Here is a 20,205-nt window from a genome sequence, read left to right on the forward strand (position 1 = left end):
CTTAATTGCCTAACAGAAGAGGGGTGCAGTTATTTCCGTTCTTCAACATAAACCTAATTCTCGCTTTTCCTGCTCGACGCTATCATTTTCTTTGTTTTTATGATCATGTATCCACCGCATTCAACCCCCTTTCCACCCGAGAAATCCCCTTTTTCCTGTTACAGTTTCTCGTTCACTATGTGATGTTCTTTTTCCCCTTGTTTATTCGGATCCACTTCAGACCCATCAACTTGAATCTTGCTAATATTTTATGAGCACCCTTATTTTTCAAATTAATGGCCTATATTCAGGTTTACGCATGACGTAACAAAAATTATGGGATATGCTACTTCACTTTATATTTCGTTAACTTAACCGTGACAACCTTTCCCTTACATACACTAAAAATAAAACAATAAATCTAAAGAAATAAAATAAAATAAAAAAGTTCTGATCAAAATAAAATAGTAAATCAAAAGTATGGCTTATGAAAATTTTGTATTTTTCTGTATATTTTTGGATGGCGTTTTATTAAACGAGTAGGGTTCTTTTAGATGATGTGAATTTTTTGCAATACGTATAATAATTTAAACTTTAATTATATTGAACTAACGTAATTATATATAACATAATTACCGTATATTGAATTAGTATAATCTATATAAATAAAAGACAATCTTCCTTTTTGTGTGTGCCCTAATAACTCAAAAACTACTTAACCGATTTTCCTGAAAATTTCACAGTTTATTATTTTTTGTCCCGGGAGTGTTTACAATAAAGGATTTTTTTAAATATTCCGAGTTTAAAGGGTCAAAATAAAATGGCTTTTTGAATTTTTTTGAGAACAGGCAATTTTTTTTTAATCTCTAGGTAACAAAAGAAGATATTAATTTGGTATTTAGCGAGTGTAATTTTCATGTGAATATCTAAAAACCAATTTCATCGCACTGTCAGTGCGATGCGACTGGCTGTACTTGGCTCCGGTTAGATGACTAAAAACCATTATAAAAAAAAGAATTGACCGCGACGGGAAACGCAATAAACCATATAGCGCGGGCGAAGTCATCACGATTTATGGTTACTTGCGTTTCAAGATTACAAACACCAAAAATTAAGTTGATTTGTCACCGAGAAATTAAAAAAATAGTATAAATTTCGTTGTTACTTCATTTTAACCCTTAAACTCGAAATTTCATAATATCCTTCTTAGTAAACACTCCCGGAACAAATATTAATAAACTGTAATTTTCAGCGAAATCGGTTGAGTAGGTTTTGAGTTATTAGAACACACACAAAACAAAGATCGTCTTTTACGTGCATAGACTTTTGTTTATATAGATTTTGTTGAATTGTATAATTTATTAATATTAATAGTCTAGGCAATTTACATAGAATTTCAAATTACTGTGAACTTTTCTCTCTTAATTTTTTTTTAACTGTTTTCGGTTTTCGTTCTGCTTCTGCAACTTCCAGCTAACAAATTATATATAAATTCACTCTATTGTACTTGAAAAATAAAACGTGCAGCATTTTTATCTAATTGATTAAATGAATACATCCTATAATGTTTTTTTTCTTTTATTAAAAATTTTACTTTAAATTGCTATTACCTACTGATAATGATTATTCCACTTTTTTCTTTTTAAATTCTCATATTATATTTTTTAATACTTAGTAATTTGATTTAAAGTTTCTTCTTGATTAACGATATTCTAGTTATAATTGTTAAATTTATACGCATAAATTATTTAAGATAGACGGTGTAATTTAACTTTTTCTGTTGTTTAGATTTACATATTATTCATATAACTAACTGGTAAAAAAATAATAAATTAGATATTAATAGTGTAAATAAAATATTTTGAACAATATTATTACAAATCACTCATTAAATAATATTAGTTGTATTTTATCTCTTACGGATTAGTGCATCTGACGTATGAAAATTTAAATTGAATATAGAATGTTTATGATCCTCATATCACTAATAGCATTTGAATGGATTCATAATGTTTACAGTTATAAACGTAAAAACTTACATTAAAGTCATTCAAATGATCGCTTTTTAATAATATACGACAATAATATTCTTTTTATCAATTACAGATGCATCTAAATTTTATAGTAACCTATTTAAAGTTATTGCAAGCGGATTTTATTACTCATCAGTTGATGTTATCAGTAACAGATATTGAAAACAGCAATAAATTATTTTCATTTACCGAGTAGATGAAGTGTAATGATGCAAAGGGTTTACACCAAGATAAGGTAACATAAATCTTAATCAAAGAATCTAATAGGAAAAAATTCTCGTAACAGCTTGACATTATCAGGCCCATCAGATTGATTTTTCTTGTTTTACTTACTAGTATTTTAACAGCAAAGGAAAAACAGACGAGATTTTATTTTACTATAAAACTTTAAATTCATTGAAGTCACAACGTCAATTTTATTTAAAATTTTTGGACCGGTTTTTGCATGATTAACTAATTATTTTTTCATATGTAATTAAATTTCCCTAAAACAATAAATATTACAAGATAAATACTTTAGAACAGATTAAAATTTTTTTTAAGAATTAATGTTTATAGAATCTATCTCAAAATTCAAAGAGCATAGCCAAATTAATTTTCAGCCTGAAACTTGTCCTAGAATATTAACTAATCTAATCTAATTTCCATTCATGCCAACATTTTTAAAATTGTTTATATTCCTTGCATTTTTTTGTATAAATTTGATAAGTTTTATTTGTATGTTTTTATTTGTTTATTTTATATTTATTTATTAATTTCTTGTACGAAGTTAAAGAAGTATTGTGAACGCGAAAAATTTCGGTTTTCAGATTTCAACGGAAATATCCATTTTGACTTTCCCTGAATTCATTTTGACTAGTTTCAGCGTGACGTCTGTATGTACGTATCTCGTATAACTCGAGAACGATTAGCCGTAAGATGTTGAAATTTTGGATTTAGGACTGTTGTGCATCTCTCCTTTTGACTGCAATCGACTGAACCTATAGTGTCCAAAAAAAGCTTGAACTTTTTCTTGACTGTAATAATCCCTCATTGAGAGCTTTTCAACAATATATCATATGCGGTACTTATTTTCATTGGTCCCTGAGTTATAGCCAAATAAAATTTTAATTAATGAAATATTTGGATCATACAAGAGAAGGCACATCGGTTCGAATCAAACCTCATCTTCTTCTTTTTTTTTTAACTTAACTTTTTTTTAAATTTAAATATATTGATATATTAATAATTATTTGCCCGTGATTGTAAAAACAGTTTTACAATAAATATTTATTAAGTAATAACGATAAAAAAATCTTTAAAAAATCAGAAGTTATTAGTGAAATAACATATTATGTACTTTTAAAAATGTGTATATGTAATTTAATAGGCGTACAAGGAAGTCATGTGGTGTTCACATCAACTTTTTTATAAATACTAGAAGAAACAATTCACACTCTACTGAATAAATAAAAAAGTTTAAGAACTATTCCATATGTTGTTCGATTAATGTTAGTATAATTTTTATATTGATGCTACAACCTCTGTGTAAATTATAGTATCTGCAGTAACCAGTTTTTACCATATCTTTCCTTTTAACAAGCTAAGTATTAATAATGTTTATGAGAAAAATAGTCATTGTACAAGATATTCCGATGAAAACCATTATTGCTGCAACAGTTAGGAACAGCAAAATACCGCAGAACAAACAATCCCAAGAAGGAAATTTTATCATAAAATTTTATAAAAGACACAAGGAAATTAGGCATAAAAATGCAAATACGAGTTGATTTCATATTATATACATCATTGGACATATAGTTTGGTAGAGATTTTTTTGGTCGTGTTATAATCTCGTTAATGTGTAGTTATAATATTTAAACGACTTAATGCACCTTAGATTCAAGGGCGTCTTAATTGAAAAATTTACAGTAATGTTTTTTGGTGGTATTTATTTTCATATATGTATATATTTTTGAAGATTTAAATTTAAAGATTAATTTTTTCGTACAAACTTAGGTATGATATACAAAATTTTAATAAAAATAGAATAAAAGAAAGGGAAATGAAGAAATAATAAACGTTTGGTTAAACATTAAATAACTGAATCAATTAAAATAGTATTAAAAAAAAGTTACATTTTAAATTTGGTGAAAGTTGCTCTTCTAGAATATTCTTATTCACGTAAAGACTATTTAAATAATAAATAAGAATATAATGAAGTATAATTTAAATTTGAACAAAAGAGATTAGTTTATTTTATTTTTAATATTCTATTATTCTTCCTTTATAATTTTTCTATTGTAAAGTACAAGTATTTAATTAATTTTTAACTTAAAATAGTTGCATCTTTTTTCATCTCCTCAAATCTGATGTAATATTTTTGGCCGTAAATTTTAGTAGCCATGTGTTTTACAATAATAATTCATACGTTTGTTGAGATTGTACTTGTTATGATTAATTATGACACTAAAATATCTTGTTAATAGGACTCTGTTAATATATCTAACGCTAATGTGAAATTTCAATTAGCATAAAACACAATTGACAGACTACATGATTTTAATATTTACGCATTACTACTTATTTCTATTATTTTCTTTTCGAGTAATGTAATTTTAATTAACATATATGCAGATTTTGATTGTTAAACAAATGTTTTTATACTTGTAAATTGTTTATACATACAATATGTGAATTATTCTATTCACATTCACGGAAATTTTAGAAAATTTCTTTTTAATCAATTAATTAAATAAATTTAGTTAATTTCGTATTAGAAATTTAGCATTTGTATTTCGTTCTCTATGAATTATTCAGTCACAGAGTATTTTAAATGCCTGGGAAGTTTTTAAATACCCGTAATAATAAAAATAATTTCTTTACGACAATACTTTATATTGGTTGAATGAACTTTAAAAGAACATTTTTTTATATCTCAAAAGAGTAACAAGTTGAAGTATAGATGAAATTTGGGCGACACGTTTGGTTAGGAGTTTACACTTAAGTTGGTTTAAATTTTTCGCTATAGTTTTTATCGGTGAGTCACGTAACATTGTTTAAAATTTTAAATGCACATTGTTTAGCTTTTATCATTCAATATCATTCTGATTGTTTTTTTAAGCAATAATTTTAAAAATAGCTATAAATTAATAGGGTCTTTCATTTTCAAAAAGTAAAATTACATTAAAACAAAAAGTATGTGTAATATCAAACTTTTTTTTGAAGCTTGTAACATAACATGTTTGAAAGATAATATCATTCTTAACGGATATTATCCGTGGAGGATAATATCCTCTACTGCTTTGCTTGATATAGCCAAGTAGATCAATGCGTGACTTTCGCACAAATCAGTTTGAATTCCACTAACGCATCAAATATTTCCTTTCAAGTCATCAATGGACTGTGGTTTATTGCTATACACTTGTGACTTAACATTACCCGGATAAAAAAGTGTGAGGGAGTCAAATCACACGATCTGGATGACCAGTTGACATTACCATTTCATGAAATTATCGAATCTCTAAACTTCTGATGCAATAATAACTGAATTTTTTTAATAGCTGTCTGGCATATGGCACTATCCTACTGAAATCCCATCTCATTCAAATCAAAATAAAATCATTGTTCGATAGTGTTCATCACTCTTGAAATAATCCAAGAAACACCTATTAGCCTGAGTTTTAATAATAGAATAACTTTAAAATCACGGTTTCTGAGTTTCCACCTACTCTTTCCGGTATTATTTTATGAAAATTGATTGAGTTGGTTTCAAGATCCTACTGAAATAAGGCATATTTTTAACGTTAAAAAAATATGTATCGAAAAACATTAATTTATTTTTTATTAACATATTAACTTTTATACTTTACTCTTATAATCCGTCCAGTAAAATTACCTATTAAAATACAGACCACTTCTCTTTATTGCAGAATAAAAAAGAAATCCCTTGGCTGTCAATGTAACTTGCATTTCTAGGAATCTAAATTTCATACGCTGTTTTTAATTATTTTTACTTAAAAAAATAAATAAATCTCTTTTATGTAATTATATTGTTAATTTTTTATAAAAAATTTTTATTAAAAGGGTTCTAAATTAGTTATAGCTATACAAAATGTATGTTAACTTGTAAGAAATTTAATAAGCATATAAAATTAAACTTTTTTTGTATTTCATGAAATACCAGTTAGTTTCTAACTAAATCTACTGTGATCTTAAAGGCGCAAAATCATGTTAAGAATAAACAAAAGGAAATATTTTTTATCGATTTTTCGAAGAAAATTATGGTATTACTTTCGGTGGCATTGTGGGAGTGTGGCGTGAAAATGAAGTTTCTTACGTTTTGGCGTATGGGTTACGAAAATAACATTCAGCTAAATGATCGTTATCTTTTATATTTATTTATAAGTCTATGTATAAAATTTTGTGACTCGAAAGTTTCCAAAACTACTAGGTTCTTTCATATTTTTTTTCTTCTTAATTTTACATATATTTCATTGAAATTTAGGTATGCTATAGTATTTTAGCTGAAATGGTGCATGTTAAATTTTATGAATATCGGTTAAATCGTTATTGTTTTACGTTCAATTTGAGGTCGAAAAAATTTAAGCGGGGCAAGTTAGAATTGACGCACCGGGTTGGTGTAGTAGTAAACTCGTCGTGGATATCGGTGTTCTTTGGTGGTTGGATTTCAATTAACCGCACATCTCAGGAACGGTCGACCTGACACTGTACAAGACTACACTTCATTTACATTCATACATTACGTTCATCATACATTTACGTTCATCCTCTGAAGTTAGAGTGGTTCCGAAGGCTAATCAGAAAAAAAGGGGGGAAAGTTAGAAGCGTGGTTCGTTATGATGCTGCAGGTTTGAACGTTTTGACGCAAGTTTGACGTTTTCTGCGGTATCTATTGTTAGCAATATTATTTGGCGTATTCAGGTAGCTTTACCTACTTTGAGTGTCACTATGACTGGATATGTGTTTGTTTGAACGGGACAAAAGGAAAATAAATTAATTACAAGAAGTTAGTCTTCTTGCGCAGAACTGAGCAAGAGTCTTTTTTATAGTTTTGCCTTAACCTTTTTTTCTCTTTGATAGCATAAGATACTCCTGGATTTTGTTACTCCTAGATACTGTACTACGTAAATTTCTAAAACAAATTCCTTACAATACTGCTTCAGAGCTGATAATCAACCCATTAATTGGCGATATTTTCTTATTAAAAATAGCCAGAAAATAATTGCATAACTTGACCGGCGTAGCTGGGAAAGTTATGCAATTATTTTTTTCAAGTCGTCCAACTTAAGTTCTATTCTTGTTTTTATGATAAAATAATTCCGTTTTATTGAAAAAAATTCTTTTTCTTCGCATTTTTATGTAAAGATATTGTTTCTAATGGGGTATTAGAAGTTTTCTAACTGGTGGTAAAGAATTTAAAAAAGAACTTTGTAAAATTGTTTAAAAAACACAAATATGAGCTATAATTCTAAATTTACTAAGTTCAAGTGAAACGTTTTTGGTAATTTTTTTCTCCGAATAAAATAGAGTAAGGGCTATCAAAAAATTAAGATTTTTACATTTTGCATGCAATAGGTAATTTTATTATCCATTTAGCATGAGACTGATTTAAATTTTAATTTTAATTAATTTTTTTTAAATTAAAAAATTTTTTTTTCGTTACCACGTACCTTTGGAGTGACATGTAGCTAAAAGACGAGTAATGTAAGCCATTTTTCGGGGCGAGGGTGAATTTTAAATAAAATTTTTTGGCAATTCGTGATGTTGATAAAAAAACTTTTTATAAGAAAAATTGCCTCGGTATTTCGGCCAAAATGCCCCCACCCTTTTGTCCATTTATTTTTTTTAATTTGATACATTCTCCCTCCCACCGAAGGCCGTACTATATACCTAGTTTGAAGAAAATCGGTCAACGGGCTCCAGAGTTATAAGACCAAATACAGGCCAACATTGTGTATACATATGTACAAACTTGTCTAACAAAAATAGATTTTTTGAACTTAGAAGCATTGGAATAAAAGATTTTTTCGCAGATTATTTACACTTTATTTAAATTTTTATTGTCTCCTTAAGGCACAAAACTTAATTAGACCAATTTTTTTAGATATTTTTTACCGATCCATATACCTTCGTTATAGCTAAGCATGTTTGTTATAGCAGCATATATTGCTATAGCCAGGAAAGTGAAAAATATATATTTATATATAAATTTAACATTTAAAAAATATATAAACAAAATTTACAGTTGAATTGATCAAAAAAATCATTCTTTAAATATCAAATACATATACGAGTACACACACACACACACACACACACACACACACACACACACACACACACACACACACACACACACACACACACACACACACACACACACAACACACACACACACACACACACACACACACACACACCAATAATTATTGGCCTAAAAATCACTAAACCTATCATATAACTACAGAGTTATATGGTATAAAGAGTCTGTCTTTGTACAGATAAAGACAGACTGAGACGACTTTTGAATAAGACATCATTAGCATGTCTAGTAACGATATGGTGTTTGTTATAAAAATTAATTAAAACGTTTCACAGCGTTGATCTCCTCAAAGACTTTTAAAGCTATTTTTAATTGTACATTATCACATTTTTGAGTTGTATTTTATTTTCACAGTTGGGAATAAATCTAATGAAAGTTAACAAATATATATCTTCGTGTCACGGCAGTTTCCTTTTTTTACATTCATTAACTCATACGTCCTCACGCAATTCTTTGCAGCTTCATGGATTCTGAAATTGAAATAGTATTTACCATTTACCCTGATACTGAAACTAGGTCATTGGTTTTATGTTAGAGTTTAAACTAAACTACTTAATAATGATTTCGATATTTTGAAAAATACAATGGTAATCTGTAACCTAATTTGTGCGTGATTAATACTGTGAAATACACAATTTATTAAATACTGCTAATGAAAAAAAAAGTATATTAACATTTATGAATTCAAAATTGCAGTTAAAATAATGTAGTAATGTGTAGTAAAATTGTTATTTAATGTAATCTAAATTTTAGAAAAAATTCTACTTTTGAAAATATTTGTTTTACTTAAAACGGGCGATTTTGAGTATCCTTTAATGAAATAAATCGTTAAAATAAGGGAATAAACCCGTACAAGTCTACGTAAATATGTCGGGTCACGGAAAAATTATAGGTTATTTAAAGGTAATACGAGAAGAGGTTCTGTTTTATTAATAATTTTGTTCTCTTTCGGTATTGTTAAAACAGAACGAGAAAATAAACGATTAAATATCTTATAAAAGTATTAACGTATTTTATCAGTGCGAAATAATTTTCAATAAACATTAGTAAGAAATCTAAGAGGTAATGAAAATATAAAAGAGAAAGTAAAATGTGGGAGGGTTGTTCAAATGGAGAACCGAAGATATTGTACCTATTAAACATCAGAATACGGGATGAGTTGACTGTTATATAAGTATAATGTTGAATAATAAGAGGTAGAATCGGGAGAGGGTGAGACTATTACGGTATGTATATCCACGCACTTACATGGAAGAGGGCGGCGCGCTCAGGTGGTGGTTGAAACCAAGTTAGTTGTTGGAGATGCACATCAGATATGTGTCGAATGGAAATTGCCTTATTACATGAGAGGTAATAACAGAGAGAAACCTGATTGCAAGAGAAGCGCAAAACGCTCGCTCGCTCGCTTTTTCGCTTCTTTGCCTAGGCTTTTGGCCAAGAGGGGCCTTTGGGCTAAATTAGAAGAAAAATCCTACTTGATTAACTCGCTTCCTACGTGCAAATGGCGCCATTATAATCAGTTTTTCATTTTTTTTACATCAAAAACGTCATCTTAAAATAGTAATTTATTTAATAAAATATTATTTTGATTTATTTATTAGTTCTATTTTATCGCGTTTTGTTATGGTGATTTAAAACAACGTTATGTATTCATTCATATTGTGTTCTACCAATGGGGCAGATTTTGCCATGGCTGCTCTCCACTTGTTCCTGTCCTATGCAAGTTTTTTCTTTCCAAATATTTTCCTCTTTCCACAACCCCATCAGTCAACTGAAATCTTCTTCTTCCTCTACCCCTGTTTCCATTTACCAATCCTTCGACTGAATTTATTAGTAAGAACTGTCTTTTCATACAGTGCCCTTTACTACTTAGTTCCTTTACTACTAAAAATGGTATTTAACATATTCCTTCTCTCTCCTACTCTTCTCAACACCTCATCTTTGTTACTGTATCCTGCCAACAGACGTTTACCATTTTATGCCACACCCACATCTCAAACGCCTCAATTCATCGTTTGTCTTTCTTTATTTAAGGCCGCGTTTCTACATCATAAAGCATAACACTCCAAATAAAACATCTTTCCGCTCTCTTCCACGAATCTAAATTTAATTTTCCACATACCAAGCTCTTTTTCCTATTAAATGCCTCCTTTCCCATAGCTATTCTCATTTTAATTTCTGTGGTACTATTATTAGGCTATCCAAGTACTTAAACTTCTCCACCTGGTCTCGTACCTCAGTTCCAATTCTTACATTAATATTTTCATCTTAATGCATAAATTGGCCCCGTTATATATGTCAACACAAAAAATGTTAAAACCCGTATAAATATTCAGTTTTGAAGGTTATTCAAAAGGAATATTCAAAATTTTGAAGGTTAAAAATCTGTATTTTTTAAAAGAAGGATTTACCAGTAGGATAACTGTATTAAATGTTTAAAAGTGTTCAATTAGTCCTTCAAATTCTCACTTTCCACATTTAACAATTACACTCAAAAATTCCTATACTTATGTATCCAGGACACGTTTTTGAGAAAATCTGGCAAAACTAGCTGCTGGAAAGGATTCTCCACACATATTAAAATCAGTGAATTCTGCTTCTTACAAAGAACAAAATAAGAATATTTATGTTCCTATTCTCTTACTTAACTTAAATTTATGCGGCATTATAATATAATATTTATTATATATGTTACACTAGGGAAACCAAGAAGATATCCGTAGGGAAAGTCTTCTTCAGAGAATTTCGTTATAAGAGTAATGGAGGAACCAAAAAAAAATCTTAATTTTATATTATTTTTTTTTATTTTAAGGTAAAGAGATTAAATATCTTAAAAAAATTTTGGTCTGCTTTTTAATTTTGTGAATACCTGCTATATAAGAATTTAATACTCATTATTCTGTTAGAATGAAAAGATGTTCAAAAAATTAAAGATCATAAACATAGAAACTATTGTAATATGCTTAATTAGTTAATAGGATGAACAATGTTGCAAATACTTATATAAGAATTAATATTCTTTGGACAGTGAATGTATAATTTTTTTGAATTATCTTTAAACTAAATGTAAATCTGATGTGATAATTTTAGGCAGAAGACAAAGCAAATATTAACAGCTAAGTCTTAGGCCGTTTGAAGCTAACTACAGGCAACTTCCTAGTCTTGAAGAGGAAATGCTTACCTTTCTGTCAATCAAAATTAGTTTCAAACTCACCGCTTATTCCAGTTAAAAATTTTGTATAAAAACATTGAACAAATCTACTAACCTAGTAAATTAGTTAAAGAAAACAGCGTTTATCCAATAACAGCTGACCAATTTTCATATTTCAAAATTATTTTAACTTAAAAGAATTTTTTTGTAGCAAAAAAAAACGTTTATAGACTTGAATACTTGTATAAGGATTAAAAGCTAGTCGATCGACCTGATATAAACACAGCTACAATAAAATTACTATATTTTTTTGTTATTTATCTTTGAAGTTTGTGACAGTTGAAGTGGGCGGTTGATCAAACTGGATAAAGGAAACTGTAGTTTGATAACCGTATATAAAAAAAACGATTGTACTCTAATTGAATGATAGTTTTAAAGGGTGCAGACAGTAATGGCTTAAACGGAGAGAAAATAAATTATTTTTTTGCATTTCGTAAAGAAATCGGGCCGGCAGCAATAAGGACTTCCGGTCGTCTTAAGAAAAGATGGAAGTACCAGCTTCAAAACGGGATGGCGTAAGAGGCTTAATGCATAACGCTTGTGAAGGAGATTAATCTTTCATGTTCATCTATAGCCCGACTTTATCTCCACCTACTACACTTGACACAGTGCTTTCAATTTAATTGCATCTATAAAATTTCACCGATAATGTGAGCAATAAAATCCGGTTAAGATAAGTTACACCATTTAACATATTTAATATTTGGATTTAATATATTTATTTCAGCATTACAAAACGGCTATCTTTATCTAATCATAAAAACCACTAATTTTTCTCTTACGAAACCGAAAAATTGAATTCAACTAAAATATCATGGTTTTCATGTCCACCTAAAGAGTTCTTATGTAAAATAAATGAGAAAGAATTAAAATTATGAATACTCGGTTTAAATTTCTTTATAACGCTGTAGCAATTTTAAACGTAAACTACAGTTTACTTATAAAACAACCTCTCAAGCAGACTGTAACGTTTTTTAATATTTATGAATTTATATTACGTTAATATTTTGTTTTGTATACAATTTAATAAATAGTTTACTTTTATATAAGAATTACAGTGTTTTCGTTTACAATATTCCTTTATTTATTCTTTTTTTACCCATAATGTTGCTCATTTGCAATTCTATCGAAAATTATATTAAAACACGTTTATTCAAAGGCAACTTTACCTTTCCGCAAAAGTTCAGCATTTGTTATAACTAGATAGAAAAAGAGAAAAAATGAGTTAAAAAATTATTTAAAAATATAAAAAAGTTTTTTATAATTAACTTTTAGATAAAAGGAAGATTTTTCATATGATTAATATATTACAAAATGTTTTTATCATTGTCTCAGTAGAGGTTTGTGTGTGTATTATTCTAAATAAAATTAACTGAAATTAAAACAAAGACTATAGTCGTAATTTGAATGATAAAGTTTCGTAGAGCTATGTTAATTCATATTTAAATACTTCAACTTTGGAATACGGCAAGCAATAGCAATATCGACATCATTCAACGGTTCCAGAACATTTCAGAGGCGCCCATGGTTTGCGAAGAACAAGGAGATCCACGGTTACCTAAGAATGCCGTCTATTCGCGAAGAAATTCTCCGGCTAAGTTCAAAGTATGTAGTTAAACTTAACACGCATGAAAACCATTTGGCTGTTAACTTTGGAAATTAGTGAAGATGTGAGACTACCGAAAAGGTTGCATGTATTGGATTAGAGACTGTTGTGCGGCGAATATCGTCCTTTCCTTTATGAAGTTTTGCAGATTGATATTAATAGATTATTTTAATGTAGTTATGTGATTTTTTTTTTGTTTAGTTGTTTATGAATTATTGTTCAATGTGTTATTTTGTTTTGTTGTTTTGACTTTGTTTCATCTCGTATATGACTTACTGTTAACTTATTTATTTTCTCTGTTTTGTTAACAATTTAGCTTTGTTGTTCTTTATAACCATGTTATATTGATCGTTTATCCTTTTTACTCAGTATAATTATCTGTTGAATTATATATACTTTGTTACGGACTTAGTAATTACAGACTGTCTGCATTGTTAATTGAACTTTTATTCTTATACTTTTTGTTGTTTTGTACTTTGTTCAGAATTCTATTGTATTGTCTTGGGAGGTATCCCTGGGTGCCTCTCTTTTACATCATTATTACTCTGTACAATAGTTTCATCATTTAGGAAACTAAAACAGTATAACAAAACAAAAGATATTAAATACCAAAGGCAGTAATATGTGAAAATCAGTAAACAGACCGACTAATAGATATTTTAGCAAACACACAAACCTATAACCTATAGATAAACAAACTTCTTAAGCCTATAGATATTCAAATATAGATAAACAAACTTCCTAAGCCTATAGATATTCAAATAGGGTTAAGTACCCCTGTAGCTTTCAATAAACATAACCCTAATGGAAAGTTGACCTTCCCTGTTTACATCGATTTGACCACTGTGATTTAAAGAATGACAGGAAAATGTTCCTCCTGGCTAAGTGTTAAGAAGAATAAAGTTAGCTTCACTTTCTCAAAAATTGTATACTTTTTCTGACCGAAGAATGATAATTAACAGATGCTGACTTTGTTTGTAAAGTATAAGTGGTAAAAAAAAGAAGGTATTTATGAGAAAAATTGTTATTAATTAGCCTAAAAATAAAAACTCAATAAATAATATGAAATATTAATAACGTTTCATAATTAAAACGATAAATTTCTCTCATTATCATTAACAAATTCCATTATCATTAAAAATTCTATTATTAAAATAAGGGTGGTGGTACAGATATTTATTAATCTGCTTTCACTGCAAGTCATTAAATTAAATGTTGAGTAATTTAATAATAATTATTATTATCTATTATTGTTAATGATAAATATTTATACTCTTCTTGCACCCTTAGATCGATGTAATAAACAACCTGCTGAGTAATCTCTCTCATGCCAGTCCAAACAAAATCTGGTAAAGTGAACTTAAAATCATCATATACAAAAATTATCATAATGCGATATAAATTTAAAATTAATTGTCTTTCTTTTTTTGAGTAATTTCTCATCGTCTTCATTTCGACAACTAAGTTATATAAATGTGTATTTTTATGCCTCAAATTAGGTTTACTTTATCATTCCTCTGTTTGAATAATTAGAAATAATAAAAATCAAACAAAAGCTAATTTTTGTGTTCAATTTTGCAACAAACTTCAGAATACTTTAGATTTTGCTGATTGAAGAAGCGTTTTACAATTAGATATAAAAATAGTTTAGGGGCAATTTTCCCTAATTAATTTAATAAACATTTTTTGTGATTTCTTTTATTAAACACAGAACAATTCTGTTTTACACTGTTGAATTATTAAGCAACTATGTATAATATTTGGCTCCAGTATGTGTCTATGGAATTTACTTAATGGTTTGCAAGTTATAATGCAGATTACTCGTACTACTTGTTATATTATGCGGCACATGATGGCGCCTCCAGACTTTGTGTTGCATTATCGTAAGCATGTCGAAGTTGAATTTCTAATTCTCTCCGTTATGGTTTTAAACTCATACATATATTAGACACGTAACGCCTTCAGGGCTATAATCCTAGTTTATGTTAACCGTAGTACACTGAGTATATCGTTGTTTAAAGCTAGAGAGGTAGAACAACAAAAGTGATTTATGTCCTATAATCTACAATAAATAACGCCGGTGTAGATCAGGAGTGGCACCACTTTAACGCACATATACCAGTAGCTAACTAACGTAATGCTATTAATTTGAAACATAATAGTGTATCTATCATTTTGGATTAAGCGAGATTAGAACGAATTCCAGTAAATGAGAACCGTTTGTTATTTTATTATTATAATTAACTGCAGAAACGTGGTTATGAGTTTGTTCTAAAGTACTCAGGTAAATAATTATCATGAATAGTTAGAAATAATCCGTATTAAAATTAAAACTATCCTCTTATCAGACGCTATTATTTTTTCTTAATTCTATTTGTACATTTTCATTATTAGCCACAAGCTGTTATTTCGAGGTATCAATATTTTTTACTAAACTATTTGAATTTTGTACGTGTACAGTAAACTTTAAGAAACTTCTCAATTTTATTGCTTTTCGTAAATTCTTTTTATACATTTCCTTATTTTAAGTGTTTTTGTGGATGTCCTCAATAGAAGGACCACGAAAATATTTTTAGTTTTTTAACTAGTACAGTAACACTGGTCATTATCGATAAATGATACCCGCATTATTTATCGAGCTTTCAATGAGCTCATTCTTTACGAGCTTTCAATGATGGGTGATTCAGAAATAAGTGTGGGTAAATCTTGAGTTATTTTATTCATTTTTAAATTAAATCGAGGAATTTTAACCCTTTAAAATTTAGTAAAACATTTACTACTTTTCATAGAAGGGAAAAAACTGACCTCAAACCGTAGTAATAATAAATATCCATGTTTAAGTGTCAGCTGCTTGAACGCATAACGATAATTTAATACGTATATTTTTTTAAATTCCATTTCTTTCGGAAAATGTTTTGTACATATCTCAAGTTTCGAGGGCTTCACTTTTATTCAAAAAAATATCTGTTTGTTACGTATTTTCATATATTGGGTAGATTTTCACATTTATTACTCGAAAGCTGTTAAATTAGTATCGTTCGTATATTTAAATTTGTTTAACGAATTCATTATTCTTGTTGAATAAGGATGTTTTTACGTCACTCTAGATAACATAACAAAACTTAAATATATTTTATTTTTTTTACTAAAATTATACACAATTGAACAATTATTTCACAATATTTAATGATTTTTTTATTCATTTGAATCTACTAAAAGATATTAAAAAATTTTTTTGACACCTCGTTTAAAGTTTTTAAGCTACGTAATTCAATACTGGAGAATGACCTTTTTTTTTAATATGAGAATATAATTTTTTTAATTTACGCGTATAATTCAACTAGTTAATGATATAAGAAAAATAAAGTAATTGTATTAGAAGTTTGTAATTAAATAAATAAGATGGGTAAATTTCGATAAAACAAGATATAAGACAAATAGAACCAATTAAAGCGTTCCGATTGTTTAATTCACCGACATTGAACAAAGTCGATTCGTAACTATTTTGTATGTAACACAATTAAAGTAGTCTTTTGTAAGACCAAGTTAGTACTACTGTGTTACCGAGAATATGAAAGCTTAGAAAGCTTTGAAACAACTGTCATTTAATATATTTCTAAGCGAATTATTGTAAAGGAAATTTATTAGTCTGTCTGTCTTATACGGTTTATACAGGTTGCAAGAATAAATTATTATTGTAATAATTAAAATTTCTTACACTCGTGTAATATACTAGTATAATTATGTTTACTGTTCTTGAATATATTGTAGTATTGATTTATGAAAAAAATTCGAAGTCACGTTCAAGTTCGATTTTAATCTGTACAATTTCCCAAATTATTTAAATAATGTATTTGTAATTATATGTTTACTTGGCCATGCTTGTGAAACATTATAAATGACATAAATTTGAAACAAGCTATATGTATGTAATATATTTCTTATTAGGTTCTTAATATAGGTTTTTTCTTGAAAATCCAACGTTTAGCACTTTCAATAGCTACAAAACTTGACAAAACACTGTCAGCACGTTTTTTATTAATATAGATACAAAACTAAAATATTTTAAGTTTATTCATAGTTCGTCTATATTTAATTTTTTGAATCTAAATATTGGTGTATTTAACAAAGTCCATGAATAAAGAAATAATAACATGTTAAGTTCTATAGATAGGGTGGTAATTTAATTTGTTTTTTTTTCAGTTTTATATTGAAAGACGAAGTTTTATAAAAGTAACTCTGAAAATGACGTCACCTTACTTTCTTCTGGTTTTAATATTGACTGATGAGCGCCTTCGAACCAATTATTACTCCATCAAATGAGTTTTCATTTTTAAAAAACATTACAAAATATTCGTAATTAGATAACTAATAATAAAAACACCTCGTTTTATCAAAGACTTCTTACGATCTTTGATAAAATTAAATTGATATATATACATTCTTTTTTTTAGCATAAATTACGAAGGTTTTTAGCAGGCAACAATTATACAGCCTTTGATATTAAGCGATCATTTATATTTTTTAAGTATATATATATATATATATATATATATATATTTAAGTATAAAAAATAGATTTTATGAAGTGGACTGGTTATTTATGTAATGATTATTATTGTTGATTTTTGAGTTAAATTTTATTTATTAGCACTGTATGATAAAAACGAAAATAGAATTGAAATTATTAATGTCAATTACACGATCATGTTCCAGGCGGATGGTACATACGATACTCAAAGTCATCTGGTATTCACTGCCTCCAGGTTCGAAAACGACGAAACGCTCAGCTGTGAAGCGAGCAATTCGATCATGCGAGAACGTCATGAAGCACCCATGAGAGATACCATCACGCTTGAAGTCATGTGTAAGTTCAAATAAATGATTACTCTTATTTTTAGTTGTATTTATATATTTGCGTTTATAAAATATAAAATTTTTGCTTTAAAAATGCTATGTCTAACAATAATTCTCTCCATTTACTGTATTTTCTATATAAAAAAACACTGATAAATTAATCGATGTAACGAAGTTATTTTCATAAAATAACTTCCATCTTACAACACTTTAACAGAAATCCAAGCTTAATAATTAATTTCAGAAATATATTTTTAAAAGGATAAAAAAATATTCACCTTATTTAGAATTTCAAGCAATTCCACCTCATCTTTATTTTCTTTTAATTATCAAAATGTTCAAAGAATTTTATCACTACTGTATATTAATCAGCTAATTGTAAATTAATTTAGGCATTCCTTATCGAACTTCTAGTGTTTGAATATAGGTAGTAGTGTTACGGTTAGAGAAGCAAATATCCTCATCAAAATATTTTATGGAATAATTCTAGTTTTTTTTGTTTATTAATTTTTTGATATGTCATCTTATGCTATGCTATTCATTAGCCACAATACTAACAACACCTTTCTTTCGTTTACGTAAAAAAAGAATGACTTTTACCATTGTTTAATTTTTTTTAAATCGGTTTACTGAATGAGGTCATTGTTGATTATCATCTTATTATTACTTAACATCTCATTATTAGCATAAATTACGAAGGATTTTAGCAGGTACATTAGGAGTCGACCCGTAAACTGTTCGGGACGTTGCTAAGGAATCGATCCCAGGACCATTAACTGTAACAGGCAAAAATTATACAGCCTTTGATATGAGGCCATCATTTATATTTTTTAAGCATAAATGTATATATATATATATATATATATATATATATATATATATATATATATTTAAGTAAAAAAATCGATTTTATGAAGTGGACTGAATTGGACTCACATGGTTCTCTTTTCATTATACTATTTTCTGGAAGGTTCTTGTTACGAAATAAAAAAAGTTGTACGAGAGTACATTTCAACATTAACCTTAAAAACTGTTCTTTTGAGAAAAAGATAAAAATTAAAAATATTTTTCATATAGATTAATTCTGCACAGATAATGAAATGTTATTTTTGTCAGTAAAATCACAAAATCTGCTAAGTATTGTGAAATTTGTAACCACAAAAAAAGGTTGAAAAAACTGAAATAAAAGACGAAAGTATAATTTTATAATAATTCTTCTATAAGTGAATTTTTTTAACTGTGTACTTATCATTTTTTTTGTTTGTAATTTTCACAGTATAGTATAAGAATATTTCCCTTGACTAATCCCTTTATCTGTATTAAATATAGCATTTATATTTTCAACATATTCATAGGATTTCCTCGCAGCATTATTGTAAGTTTGCTATATCGAAGAATTGTACAAAATATATTGTTCTTATACTCATAATTATTATTTATAAATATTAGGTAATTAGGTTTACCGTAAATTTTAAGGTCGAATTTTTTGTGTAATAAGCTGTTCATAGATAACATCGTTTTCTTTAACTTCTTAAGTAACAAAATATTATACTAATCGTAAAATTATTATTTTTAACAGAAAGTTTTTTTTATTCTAATATTTTTAAATATTTTTGAGATTCTATTCCAATAGAAGTTCTAAAAAAAACCTTATTTTATATGAAAAACTCTGCCTATTTCTCATTTAAAATTGTACCTTTACAGTAAATTAATATTGTCACTAGATTTTAACAGATGTCATCTAAACAAAAAAAAAATTAAATTCTACGAAAAGATTATTTCTTGTATATAACAAATTCTTTCAAACACTAAGATGCGCCCGTAGATGTATACATAACGTCTAACTAAAAGAAAACTGGAGAATAAATTAAGTAAGTGCATACTAAAACAAATATTTTATTTTTGTTCAGACCTTCGCTTTAAAAATTATTTAAAAATATATGTCTATCTATACTTCTGAAAACTTTGACTTATTTTTATTATGAAAAGTTATTTAAATAGGTTTCTTGTTTACAATGTAGAATGACGCATTTTTTCACTTTTTCACGAAAAAAAAAATACTCAAGAAGTATCTTATAAATTTACATTATAGGCATATATATTTACTATAAAATAACATAAGAATTATTCTCTAGGGAGTCGTTTTTCTTTTAAATCTTTTTTAAACCTTTAAAAAAATGATCTTGGTAAATCGC

General features: G+C 27.7%; 1 protein-coding gene across 13 annotated transcripts in view; it reads left to right on the plus strand.

Moving 5' to 3' along the window:
* Positions 1–20,205, plus strand: part of nrm (neuromusculin) — a 797,795-nt gene that overhangs the window by 540,172 nt on the left and 237,418 nt on the right. For all 13 annotated transcript variants that reach the window (XR_012755069.1, XM_075355520.1, XM_075355516.1 and 10 more), the window contains one exon: positions 17,870–18,020. Coding sequence is in view for 12 of the 13 variants with exons in the window: in XM_075355520.1 (XP_075211635.1) it covers positions 17,870–18,020 (151 nt within the window). In the remaining variant the exon portion in view is untranslated. The remainder of the gene's footprint in view (positions 1–17,869; positions 18,021–20,205) is intronic.

Source organism: Lycorma delicatula, chromosome 2 (assembly GCF_047948215.1).
Source record: "Lycorma delicatula isolate Av1 chromosome 2, ASM4794821v1, whole genome shotgun sequence".
In the NCBI taxonomy this organism is placed as follows: Eukaryota; Metazoa; Arthropoda; class Insecta; order Hemiptera; family Fulgoridae; genus Lycorma; species Lycorma delicatula.